General features: G+C 43.5%; 1 protein-coding gene across 1 annotated transcript in view; it reads left to right on the top strand.

Annotated features, from left to right (window-relative positions):
- Positions 1 to 13,975, top strand: part of YARS1 (tyrosyl-tRNA synthetase 1) — a 31,788-nt gene that overhangs the window by 5,473 nt on the left and 12,340 nt on the right. Inside the window, exons 4-5 of the mRNA XM_081223928.1 lie at positions 6,415 to 6,544; positions 9,819 to 9,899. Of these exons, the coding sequence (XP_081080054.1) occupies positions 6,415 to 6,544; positions 9,819 to 9,899 (211 nt within the window). The remainder of the gene's footprint in view (positions 1 to 6,414; positions 6,545 to 9,818; positions 9,900 to 13,975) is intronic.

The raw sequence follows: 13,975 nt of genomic DNA on the forward strand, positions 1-13,975 counted from the left end.
TTATCATGAAATCGCAGCAATTCAGCCTCCACTTGTAGTTCTAGTTCTCTTGCTGTTTCCACCACATCTGCAGTTACTTCCTGCACTGAAGTTTTGAACCCCTCAGTTTCACCTCTGAAGGTTGGAATCAACTTCCTCCAAATCCTGTTCGTGTTGATATTTTTACTCCTTCCCATGAATCACAAATGTTTTTAATGACATCTAGAATGGTGAATCCTTTCCAGAAGGTTTTCAATTTACTTTTCCCAGATCCATCAGAGGAATAACTGTCTATGGCAGCTATAGCCTTACGAAATGTATTTCTAAAATAATGACACTTGAAAGTCGAAATTACTCTTTGGTCCACAGGCTGCAGGGTGGATGTTGTGTTAACAGGCATGAAAACAACATTAATCTCATTGTGCATCTCTATCAGAGCTCTTGGAGACCAGATGCATTGTCAATGAGCAGCAATGTTTTGAAAAGAAACTTTTTCTGAGTAGTAAGTCTCAACAGTGGGCTTAAAATATTCAGTAAACCATGTTATAAACAAATGTGCCGTCACCTAGGCTTTGTTGTTCCATGTATACATCACAGGCAGAGTAGATTTAGCATAATTCTTAAGGGCCCTGGGATTTTTGGAATGATGAATTGGCTTCAAGTTAAAGTTACCAGCTATATTTGCCCCTAACAGCCTGTCCTTGAAGCTTTGAAGCCAGGCACTGACTTCTCTCTAGCTATGAAAGTACTAGATGGCATTTTCTTCCAATATAAGGTGGTTTCGTCTTCATTGAAAATCTGTTGTTTAGTGGAGCCACCTTCATTAATTATTTTACCTAGATCTTCCAGGTGACTTGCTACAGCTTCTACATCAGTACCTGCTTCTTCACCTTGCACTTTTATGTTACGGAGATGGCTTCTTTCCTTAAACCTCATGAAGTCTGAAGCTCGCAAAACCCCTATTGATTTCACTATGGCAAAAACTTTCAGCTTGTTGAAGGCTCAGATGATGGTTACCGTTTTTTAACATTTATTAATTAAGGTATGTACTTTTTTTTTTTTTTTGCGGTATGCGGGCCTCTCACTGTTGTGGCCTCTCCCGTTGCGGAGCACAGGCTCCGGACGCGCAGGCTCAGTGGCCATGGCTCATGGGCCCAGCCGCTCTGCATCATGTGGGATCCTCCCAGACCGGGGCACGAACCTGCATCCCCTGCATCGGCAGGTGGACGCTCAACCACTGTGCCACCAGGGAAGCCCAAGGTAATGTACATTTTTTTAGGCATAATGCTATTGCAAACTTAATAGACTACAGTATAGTGTAAACATAACTTGTATATGTACTGGGAAACCAAAAATTTGTGTGACTCACTTTATTGCAATATTCATTTCCTTGCAGTCTGGAACTGAATCCACAATATCCCCAAGGTATGCCTGCAGTATGAAAGATCACTGATCACAGATCACTGTAACAAATATAATAATAATGAAAAAGTTTGAAATATTTAAGAGTTACCAAAATGCAACACAGAGACATGAAGTGAGCAAACACTGTTGGAAAAGTGGCGCCGACAGACTTGCTTGATGAAAGGAGTTTGCCACAAACCTTCAATTTTTAACAAACACAGTATTTGCAAGGCACAATAAAGTGAAGTGCAGTAAAATGAGGTCTGCCTCTACTAAGAAATTCACCCAGAATACAGCCCAGAGAGATGGATAAAAAAACTGTAAGCGTGGTTGAGATGTGGATAAGAACTTTTGTTTCCAGCAACCTGGCAGAGTAGGTACTCTGATCAACCTTCCTGCTGAAAAGCATTTTTTTGAAAATTTATTTATTTATTTTTGGCTGTGTTGGGTCTTTGTTGCTGTGCGCAGGCTTTCTCTAGTTGCAGCGAGTGGGGGCTACTCTTTTGTTGCGGTTCACAAGCTTCTCATTGCGGTGGCTTCTCTTATTGCAGAGCATGGGCTCTAGGCGCACGGGCTTCAGTAATTGTGGCTCTCAGGCTCAGTAGTTGTGGCTCGTGGGCTCTAGAGTGCAGGCTCAGTAGTTGTGGCGCACAGGTTTAGTTGCTCTGTGGCATGTGGGACCTTCCCAGACCAGGGCTCGAACCTGTGTCTCCTGCATTGGCAGGTGGATTCTTAACCACTGCGCCACCAGGGAAACCCTGAAAAGCATTTTTAAAATGCTGGATAAGGGACTTCCCTGGTGGTCCAGTAGTTAAGAATCCATCTTCCAATGCAGGGGACGAGGGTTCAATCCCTGCCTGGGGAACTAAGATCCCACATGCTGCAGGGCAACTAAGCCTGCTGGCACTTTAGAGCCTGCATGCTCCAACTACTGAGCCCACTCCCTATGGAGCCCACACGTGCTCCACAACTAAAGACAAGCTGGCGTGCTGCAGCTAAGACCTGATGCAGCCAAATAAATTTTAAAAAAATGCTGGATAAAATATTTTTAAAGCTTCCTAGATGCTTCAAATAAATGAATTGGCAAATTAGTCAAGAATACTCAGTGGCGGGCTCCCCGGTGGTGCAGTGGTTAAAAATCCTCCTGCCAGTGCAGGGGACACGGGTTCGAGCCCTGGTCTGGGAAGATCCCACATGCCGTGGAGTAACAAAGCCCGTGTGCCACAACTACTGAGCCTGTGCTCTAGAGCCAGCAAGCCACAACTACTGAAGCCCACGTGCCTAGAGCCCGTGCTCCACATCAAGGAAGACACCACAGCGAGAAGCCTGCTTACCGCAATGAAGAGTAGCCCCCACTGGCTGCAACTAGAGAAAGCCCGTGCACAGCAACAAAGACCCAACTCAGCCAAAAATAAATAAATTTGTTTGTTTATTTATTTATTTATTTTTAAAGAATACTCAGGGGCTTCCCTGGTGGTGCAGTGGTTGAGAGTCCGCCTGCCAATGCAGGGGACACGGGTTCGTGCCCTGGTCCAGGAAGGTCCCACATGCCGCGGAGCGGCTGGGCCCGTGAGCCATGGCCGCTGGGCCTGCGTGTCCGGAGCCTGTGCTCCGCAACGGGAGAGGCCACAACAGTGAGAGGCCTGCGTACCGCAAAAAAAAAAAAAAAAAAAAAGAATACTCAGTGGCCAGAAACCAAGTGAAAGTGGAAATACAAAGAGATTTGTATTTCAGTTAATCTAAGATGCTTTAAAAAATTCTGCTAATTAGGGACTTCCCTGGCAGTCTAGCAGTTAAGACTCTGCACTTCCACTGCAGGAGGCACGGATTCAATCCCTGTCAGGGAACTAAGATTCCACATGCCATGTGGCATAGCCAAAAAAGTAAAATAAAAGCAACAACAACAACAAAAAATATTGCTAATTAATCTATGACATGCCTTTATTTTAAAAAGTCACCTAGGCGCAGTGGTTGAGAGTCCGCCTGCCGATGCAGGGGACATGGGTTCATGCCCCGGTCCGGGAAGATCCCACATGCCGCGGAGCGGCTGGGCCCGTGAGCCATGGCCGCTGAGCCTGTGCATCCGGAGCCTGTTCTCCGCAACGGGAGAGGCCACAGCAATGAGAGGCCCGCGTACCACAAAAAAAAAAAAAAAAAAAAAAAAGTCACCTAGATTTCAGAGATGCTAAATGTTTAAAAAAATGTGTCTTAGAATCTGTAAAATACAAGAAGAACACTGAAGACTACATGTACCTTGAGGGAGCTCGTTGAATTGTATGTGCTTGAATTTTGATTTTTGTGGCCTCACAGACCACAATGGGGAAAAAAAAAGGAAAAGATAAAACTAGAGTGCTAGGCCAAAAGGTCCAATATTTGAGTAATAAGTGTTCCAGAAAAGAGAACAAAGAGTCAGAGGGAAGGAAATGAAGTACTAATTTAAGGACAATTAAAGAACATGAGTTTCCAGATTGAAAGGGCCTGTCGAGTGCCTAATAAAATGAATGAAAATAAACCCACACTAAAGTACACTGTCTTGGGACTTCCCTGGCGGTCCAGTAGTTAAAACTGTGCCCTTCCACTGCAGGGGACACAGGTTCAATCCCTGGTCTGCAAACTAAGATCCCACATGAAAAATAAATAAATAAATAAATAAATAAAGTGAATTATCTTGACATTTTAAAGCACTGGGGACAAAAAAAAGTATTATACAAACTTCCAAAGGGACAAAAGAAGTCACATACAAAATGTCAGGAATCATAATGGTTTTGCGTTTCTCCAAAGGAACAGTGAAAGCTAAAAGGGGATGAAGCAAAACCTTTAAAATTCGGAAGGAGAGGAATTTCCAACCTAAAAATCTGTACCCACCCAAACTACCTTTCAAGTGTAGTGGTAAAATATCTGAAAATATTTATTGAAAAAAATATATTTTCATGTTTTTGTTGGCTATTTGTGTTTCCTTTTCTGTTAATCAAGTATCTATGCAAGTGTTTTGGCCCGTTTTTTAACTTTTTTTTTTAAGAGTTCCTTGTGTGTTCTAGATACCAAGTCCTTTTTCATTTATGTAGCATGAGGATAGAGAATTAACTACTGGAACAGAATAAAGAGTTCAGAAATAGATCCTCACAAATATGGAAGCCTGATATATGCCAGAGCTGGCATTGCAGGTCAGCAGAGCAAGAATAAACTTTTTAAGAAAAAATGGTGCAGAGACAATTGGTTAGCCACATAGGGAAAAATATGATCCCTTCATTCCAAGTAGATTAAAATTTTAATTATAAAGGCCAAACTAAAAAACATAGACAATGTATAGGGCTTCCCTGGTGGCGCAGTGGTTGGGGGTCTGCCTGCCGATGCAGGGGACGCGGGTTTGTGCCCTGGGCCAGGAGGATCCCGCATGCCGCGGAGCGGCTGGGCCCGTGGGCCGTGGCCGCTGGATCTGCGCGTCCGGAGCCTGTGCTCCGCGGCGCGGGGCTGGGGGTGCACAACAATGAGAGGCCCACGTACTGAAAAAAAAAAAAAAAAAAAAAAGACAATGTATAAAGCTGTCCTATGATCACAGGTCAGGGAAAATTAAACCAGACACACCAAAAGCACAAATCACAGGAAAAGATAGATGAATTTACCTTCATTACAGTTAAGACCTTCAGTACATCAAAAGTAAGATAAAGTAAAAAGACAAGCCACCAACTGGGAGAAGATATTTATAACATATATAACTGACAAAGGAGTAATGTCCAGTATTATATGTCAAAAACTGCAAAATCAGTTGTCAAAAATGAATCAATCCAGTAGGAAAAACTTAAATAGGCATTTCACAGAAGAAACCAAACAACGAGTACATTTTTGGAAAAATGCTTAACCCCCTTGGTTATTATTCAAAGAAATATAGGTTAAAATTACAGTGAGAAATCATTCCTGCTTACCAAATTGGCAAAATTTAAAATAGAGTATTAAGTAATAAAATTGATTAAAAGCCACTCTGTAAAATAGTTTGACATTATCTTGAACTGAAGTTCAAGATGCAAATTCCCTATGATCCAGAAATTCTACTCCTAAGCATATATAAAGGAACTTGCACATGTACACCAGGATACACATATGAGAATATTTATAGCACATTGTTTAGAGATACAAACATAGTATAAAACAGGAAAGAAATACAAAAGTTCAGGCTCGTGGTTGGTTACTCTGGAGAAGGAAGAAGTGGGATCGTGGAGGGGTGCACAGGAGCTTTACAAGTGATAGGTCCCTTTTCTTAAACTGAGTGATGGGTATTCTATTCTTAATATTGTTCAGTATTCCTTACATGTGTTTAAGTTAAAAGAAATTTAAAAAGACAAGGAAGATAGACTGAAGAAATTCTGATGTTTATTTAATAGGCATTCCAGAAGAAGAGAGTAGAGGGGAATGGCAGAGAAGCCCTATTTCAAGAGATAAGCAAAGAAAAAGATTAATTAAAGCCATCTTCAAAAAGGAAAAACAAAAAAATAAAGTAGTTTTTTTTTTTTTTTTTTTTTTTTGCGGTATGCGGGCCTCTCACTGCCGTGGCCTCTCCGGTTGCGGAGCACAGGCTCCGGACGCGCAGGCTCAGCGGCCATGGCTCACGGGCCCAGCCGCTCTGCCGCATGTGGGATCTTCCCGGACCGGGGCACGAACCCCTGTCCCCTGCATCGGCAGGCGGACTCTCAACCACTGCGCCACCTGGGAAGCCCTAAAGTAGTATTTATTTTTTAAAAGAATATCCTTTTTTTCTGGCTGTGCCACATGGCATGCGGGATCTTAGTTCCCCAACCAGGGATCAAACCCGGGCCCCCTGCAGTGGAAGCTCGGAGTCTTAACCACTGGACCGCCAGCAAAGTCCCGATAAAGTCATATTTTAAAGGAGAGGATGGACTGCTCACGTTTTAGAAATTACCAGGCAGTATGCTCTCTGAATGTCTTAAGATTGGGAGAGTAAATTAACACCACACTTTAGGATTAAACTGAGGCCTGGGCCCCGTCTTACAGCTGTCCCCTCTTGTCTCTTCTCAGAGAGTACACGCTAGATGTGTATCGCCTCTCCTCCGTGGTCACACAGCACGATGCCAAGAAAGCAGGAGCTGAGGTGGTGAAGCAGGTGGAGCACCCTCTGCTGAGTGGCCTGCTGTACCCAGGGCTGCAGGTACCTGGGAGGGATGGAGTTGCCTGATGACCTTTTCTGCTCTAACTACTGGTCACAAACCTCTTTCTCAGCCCCAGTCAGACCCATATACTGGCTGTTCCTTCACCTTGCCGTAGGCCTTCCTTCCTGTCTTCCTTTCTCCCACTGCCCCTCCCCCAGGCTTCCTGGACCACTCTTTTTTTTAAATTTATTTATTTTATTTAGTTATTTTTGGCTGCATTAGGTCTTCGTTGCTGCACGCGGGCTTTCTTTAGTTGCTGTGAGCAGGGGCTACTCTTCATTGCAGTGTGCGGACTTCTCATTGCGGTGGCTTCTCTTGTTGCAGAGCATGGGCTCTAGGCGTGCAGGCTTCAGTAGTCGTGGCACGCGGGCTCAGTAGTTGTGGCCCATGGGCTCTAGAGCCACAACTTGCGGGCTTACTTTCTCTGCAGCATGTGGGATCTTCCCGGACCAGGGCTCGAACCCGTGTCCCCTGCACTGGCAGGCAGATTCTTAACCACTGTGCCACCAGGGAAGCCCCTGGACCACTCTTTGACTTCTTCCCCTACCTGTCTGTCCTTTAAAACACTGCTCATCTCACATGTCTTCTTTACGGGTAATCATGATCCCTTAACTGAAGAACATTAATTTCAGAGTGAAAAGTGAAAATAAATTTTAAGCATGATCTTATTTCCCATTAAACAAAACAAACACATCATATTTCCTGTGTGTGCATATTTGTATGAGCATGGAGAAAGCATGGAAAAATTCAAACCAAGCTATTGATACTGGTTATTAGCTCAGGAAGGTAGGATGAAAATGTCGATAGACTTAACTTTTCCTTTGTGTATTTCTCTAATGTTTGATATAAGAAAATCAAGTCATACAAACTACTGTATATAAAATAAACAAGGTCCTACTGTATAGCACAGCGAACCAGATTCAGTATCTTATAATAAATTATAACGGAAAAGGATCTGTAATAGAATATATGTACATATATATATTATATACATATGTAGAATATATATATATTTTATATACATATATAAAAAACTGAATCACTTTGCTGTACACCAGAAACTAACACACATTTAAATCAACTAAACTTTAATAAAAGATTTCTTTAATTTAAAAAATAAATTTTTAAAAAAAAGTTGAAAGAAAGAAAAGAAAATCAAGTCTTCCCTTGGTCAGGCACTCTAGATCTACAGTGTCCACTATGGTAGCCTCTTGTCATAGTCATATGTGGCTATTGAAGTAACACTGGCTGTTATTTCAGTTTGCTTACAAGCCACGTGTTAGCCAGAGGCTAACCTGTTGGACAGCACAGATATGGAATGTATTCATCCTCACAGAAAGTTCTGTTGAACAATGCTGTTCTCACATTCTAACTGCTTGCTCACCTTCTCTTCCTCTCCCCCTGAATCCAATCGGACACTAAATGTTATCAATTCTGGTACGCGGGCCTCTCACTGTTATGGCCTCTCCCGTTGTGGAGCGCAGGCTCAGCGGCCATGGCTCACAGGCCCAGCTGCTCCGCGGCATGTGGGATCTTCCGGGACCGGGGCACAAACCGTGTCCCCTGCATCGGCAGGCAGACTCTCAACCACTGCACCACCAGGGAAGCCCTATCAATTCTATTTCTTAAAAATCTCTTAAATTCATTCTTGCTCTACATCCTCACCGACTTGGTTCATTGTTATTTCTCGGCTGTTTTCTTTATCTCTAGTCCTCAGGCCACCACTCCACACTCTGCCGCCTTACTGGTGTGATTTTTCTGCAGTGCGTGAATCATGTTTCTTCCCTCCTTAAAATCATTCACTGTCCAGGATGTTGCTAGGCACCCTCACATGACATTCAGGGTCCTTACCAACTTTTCTTTTCTTTTTTTTTTTTAAATTAATTAATTAATTAATTTTTGGCTGCGTTGGGTCTTCATTGCGCGGGCTTTCTCTAGTTGCGGTGAGCGGGGGCTACTCTTCATTGCGGTGAGCGGACTTTTCATTGCGGTGGCTTCTCTTGTTGCGGAGCACAGGCTCTAGGCGCGCAGGCTTCAGTAGTTGTGACACTCGAGCTCAGTAGTTTTGGCTCACGGGTTCTAGAGTGCAGGCTCAGTAGTTGTGGAGCACGGGCTTAGTTGCTCCGCGGCATGTGGGATCTTCCCGGACCGGCTCGAACCCATGTCCCCTGCATTGGCAGGCGGATTTTTAACCACTGCGCCACCAGGGAAGCCCTTTACCAACTTTTCTAACCTCATCACTCACCACTTCCCACATCCCTTGGAGTTTGTGCTTTTGCAGACTGAATCACTCATAATTTGCCTAAACACTTCACACCTCTGTGCCCTCTCACATTCTGTTTCCTCTGCATGGTGAAAAACATCTATATATTCTTCAAAACCAAGCTCAGCCCACAATCTGATTCTAGGAAGCCTTCACCACCACCAGTCTGAACAGAGATAATAATTTCTTTTTTTTTTTTTTTTTTTTTGTGGTAGGCAGGCCTCTCACTGTTGTGGCCTCTCCCGTTGCGGAGCACAGGCTCCGGACGCGCAGGCTCAGCGGCCATGGCTCACGGGCCCAGCCGCTCCGCGGCATGTGGGATCTTCCCAGACCGGGGCACAAACCCGTGTCCCCTGCGTCGGCAGGCAGACTCTCAACCACTGCGCCACCAGGGAAGCCCAGAGATAATAATTTCTTTCTTCGTGTTAGCATGTTCCTTAAATGAACATGTAAGTTAGCCCTTGGCATGCTGTATAGAAATTACATATTCACGTGTCTCTCTCCCCAGCTAGTTAATTGGCTTCTTGAAGGCAGAATCTGGGTCTGATTCATCTCTGCATCCACAGGACTGGCACTAGGCCTGACATCTAATAAGTGATAGTAACTGTTTGTTTATACTAGTTCAGTCTTGCCCCTTTTTTCTGAGCTCTCACAGGACTTCCTTCTTATGCCAGTTATTTGACACTTGTCACAGGCTGCCTTATTCATTGGGTACCTTTGACATGACTATGATATGTCTTCTCTCCCTTCCTCACTGGATTGTGAGCTTCCTGAGAGCAGAGACTCTTCTTATTTTTTTACCCCATGACCTCCACATCGAATATTGTTCACTGCAGGCACTCAACAAATGTGTATCTAGCTCTTGAAGCCAACAGGAAGGCTGAGTGCTGCTTATTTGCTTCCTGGTTCTACCTTCGGAAAATTTTAGTGGTTTTCTAAAGTTTCTGATTTCTTAGACCCATACAGAGGAAATACAGTAGGAGTTTATGCTCATGTGTTTCTTTGCACAGGCCTTGGATGAAGAGTATTTGAAAGTAGATGCCCAGTTTGGAGGAGTTGACCAGAGAAAGATTTTCACCTTTGCGGAGAAGGTTAGTGTCCTCTTTTTCCTATCATTTTTTCTTTTGACCCGCAGAGGTGTGCATTAAAGTTTCTTGAATGTGCCAGTGCCAGCAATCATATGGTATGGTAGGTATTATTCTCCTTGTTTTGCAGATGAGAAAGTTGTCCAGTATCACACAGTTAGTGACTGAGCAGGAATTAGCATTCAGCATTCTGTCTGACTCAAAAGCCTGTGCTCTTGCTGCCGCCACCAGGAAGCTGCCCCCAAAGCTGCTGCATTTGCTTCTTCTTTTTTTTTTTTTTCTTCTTTTTTGCTTCTTTCCTAATAGCTCAGTTTCCAGGGAAAGGCAACACCAGTCAGAACTACTGTTCTTTCCCAGACCATTTGGTCCATATTGCTCTGGATCTTAAATAAAGGACTCATCTCTGAGATGAGGTTTAACAGGGTTTAAAAGAGGAAATTAGCACAAACCCATACTACTTCTTTTCTGGGAAAGAATTGAGTAAGTTGAAAGGGGCTATTGAGAAGTGGTTGGTATTTTTGAAAGCTTCTCAAAACCTCGTATTGGTAAGGGAGTAGAGAAAACACTGCTAGTAAAAATGTAAATTCCTGATGGGTGACTTGATGACTCTATAATGTTTCTACCCTTTGTCCTAATAATTATACAAATACGTCCTCAAGATATAATTTTAAAAGTGCAACTTGGGAGTTCCCTGGTGGTCTAGTGGTTAGTATTCGGCACTTCCACTGCCATGGCCCAGGTTCAATCCCTGGTGGGGAAACTGAGATCCTGCAAGCCATGTGGCGCAGCCAAAATTTTAAAAAAATTTTTTAATTTTTTTAATTAAAAAAAAATTAAAGTGCAGCTTGACTTACGTATAAAAGTATTTGTTATGTTATCAAATTAAATCAAAATCCAGGAAATAAACTTACATTCAATGGCAAGGGATTGGTTAAATACGTTATGATAAGTCCTCACAGTGGGATTTTTTTTTTTAATTTATTTATTTATTTATTTATTTTTGGCTGAGTTGGGTCTTTGTTGCTACGCGCCGGCTTTCTCTAGTGGCGAGCAGGGGCTACTCTTCGTTGCAGTGCGCGGGCTTCTCATTGCAGTGCCTTCTCGTTGCAGAGCACGGGCTCTAGGCACGTGGACTTCAGTAGTTGTGGCTCATGGGCTCTAGAGTGCAGGCTCAGTAGTTGTGGCGCATGGGCTTAGTTGCTCCATGGCATGTGGGATCTTCCTGGACCAGGGCTCGAACCCGCGTCCCCTGCATTGGCAGGAGGATTCTTAACCACTGCGCCACCAGGGAAGTCCCCTAACAGTGGGATATCATAATATTTCAAAATGGTTTTTGGATGTATTTAATAAATGGGGAAATGTTTACAGTCCATGTATTTTTATTATTATTCAAGTATTTCTCATTCCATTTTATCTCCTCTATTAACTTTTTAGTTGAACCTTTTATTATTCTAGCAAAGATATGGCCTATGGCCTGTTTTTGTATGACTCAGAAGCTCTAAGAATGGTTTTTATGTTTTTATTTATTTATTTTTTTTTTTCTTTTTGCGGTATGCGGGCCTCTCACTGTCGTGGCCTCTCCCGTTGCGGAGCACAGGCTCCGGACGCGCAGGCCCAGTGGCCATGGCTCACGGGCCCAGCCGCTCCGCGGCATATGGGATCCTCCCAGACCGGGGCACGAACCCGTATCCCCTGCATCCGCAGGCGGACTCTCAACCACTGCGCCACCAGGGAGGCCCGGTTTTTATGTTTTTTAATGGCTATTAAAAAAAATGAAAACGAATATGCAGTGGAGACCACATGTGGCCCACAGAGCCTATAATATTTATTATCTTTTGGACCTATTACAGAAAAGTTTTGCCCAGCCCTGCCCTAGAGATTGCAACATCTGTCTTTATAATTTATTACAGTTTATTAGATATTTTTACCACTTCGCAACAATGCAAGAACCTACAACAGTTTTACCCCATTTAACGCCCTCCTGCCCTTTGTGCTGTTGTTATATATTTCATTTTTACATATATTTTAAATCCCAAAGACTTGATTATAATTGTTTTTTTTGTTGTTGTTGTTGTTTTTTTTTTTTTTGCGGTACGCGGGCCTCTCACTGCTGTGGCCTCTCCCGCTGCGGAGCACAGGCTCCGGACGCGCAGGCTCAGCAGCCATGGCTCACGGGCCCAGCCGCTCCGTGGCATGTGGGATCTTCCCGGACCGGGGCACGAACCCGTGTCCCCTGCATCCGCAGGCAGACTCTCAACCACTGCGCCACCAGGGAAGCCTATAATTGTTTTTTAAACAGTCCATTTTCATGTATATTTACCCCCACTTACCCTTTCTGATACTCTTGATTTCTTCCTGCGGTTCTGTGCCTCTGTGCTTCCCTCTGGGATCATTTTCCTTTGGCCTAAAGACTCCTTTGTGTTTTGTGTTTGCAATGCAGGTCTCTTGGCAATGAGTTCTTTCGGCTTTCTTTTGTCTGAGGACATCTTTCCTTTGCTTTCTTTTTGGTTTTTGGTTTTTTTCCCTTGGCTCTCAATGGGTATAAAATTCTAGGTTTGCAGTTATTTTCTTTTAGCATTTTAAGGAGTTGTCCTGTTGCCTCTGGCTTTTATAGTTTCCATTGAAAAGTCACCTGTAAGTATCATTGTTTCTCCTTTGCAGATAGTATATCTCTTCTCTGGTTGCTTTTAATGTTTTCTCTGCCTCTGATTTTTAGCAATTTGACAATGGTGTTTTTAGCTTTAGTTTTCTTTGTATTTATCCTGCTTGGATTTTGCTGTGCTTCTTGAGTCTATGGGTTGATATTTTCATCACATTTGGAAAATTGTCCCCTACTATTTCCTTTAAATATTGTTTCTGTCCTCTTCTGTCTCTCCTCTTTTTTTTTTTTTAATAAATTCATTTTATTTATTTATTTGGCTGCGTTGGGTCTTCGTTTCTGTGTGAGGGCTTTCTCTGGTTGCGGCGAGCGGGGGCCACTCTTCATCGCAGTGCGCGGGCCTCTCACTGTCGTGGCCTCTCCTGTTGCGGAGCACAGGCTCCAGATGCGCAGGCTCAGTAGTTGTGGCTCACGGGCCCAGTTGCTCCGCGGCATGTGGGATCTTCCCGGACCAGGGCTCGAACCCGTGTCCCCTGCACTGGCAGGCAGATTCTCAACCACTGCACCACCAGGGAAGCCACTGTCTCTCCTCTTGAGACCCTAATTTTACACAGATGAGACCTGTTGATCATGTCCCACGTGTCTCATAGCCTGTTCTGTTGTTTCCCTCTGTGCTTTAGTTTGGTTATTGTCTATTGATTTTTCTTCATGTTCATTAATCCTGTCTTCTGTTAAATCCATCCAGTATTGTACTGTGCCATTTTAGAACTTCCATTTGATTCTTTTTTATAGATTCCAATTCTCTTTTATAGTTCTCCATCCTTTATCCATTTTGTCCATCTTTTCCTCTGTTTCCTTTAACACACCAATCATAGTTATTTTGACATCCTGATCTCCTTATTCCAGTATCTGGATTATTTCTGCGTCTGCTTTTATTGACTGTTTTCCTCTTGACTATTAGTCATTTTTTTTCTGTTTCCCATTTCTAGTACTTTTCAGTATATCAGAGACACCATAGATATGCTGTAGAGGCTCTGAATTATATTTCTAGAGTGCATGTTTTCTGTTTAATTACTGACTTGTCACCTTGATTCTGTCAAGGGTGGGTTTTAGGCTTTGTTAGAATAGGTCTATTTCAATTTGCTCTTACTCCTATAATATGGACCTTATCTTAGTATGTGGCCTTTCTGGGGTCTCAACCTGAAATCTCAGGGTGTTCACAAAGCCCTCTCTGCGTTGATTGGACCTAAACTTCAACTTCTGTCTCCCCAGCACTGTGGAGCCCCTAAAATTTGTTCAGGTCTCCAGCCTCCCAGAGCCTGTTCTCTGCTGGGCTTCCTGCTGTCTCTCCGAATGAACGCACAGCTATGAGTCAATCAAGAAAGCAATGGAGAACTTTGACCTAGATTTTTGGAGGGGGCTCCCTTCTCTCTGGAACCCTCCCCAGATCCTAGCCTCCTGGTAGCCCTGAATTCCAATCTCT

Source organism: Mesoplodon bidens (genome assembly GCF_964165515.1).
Source record: "Mesoplodon bidens genome assembly, chromosome: 2".
Lineage (NCBI taxonomy): Eukaryota > Metazoa > Chordata > Mammalia > Artiodactyla > Ziphiidae > Mesoplodon > Mesoplodon bidens.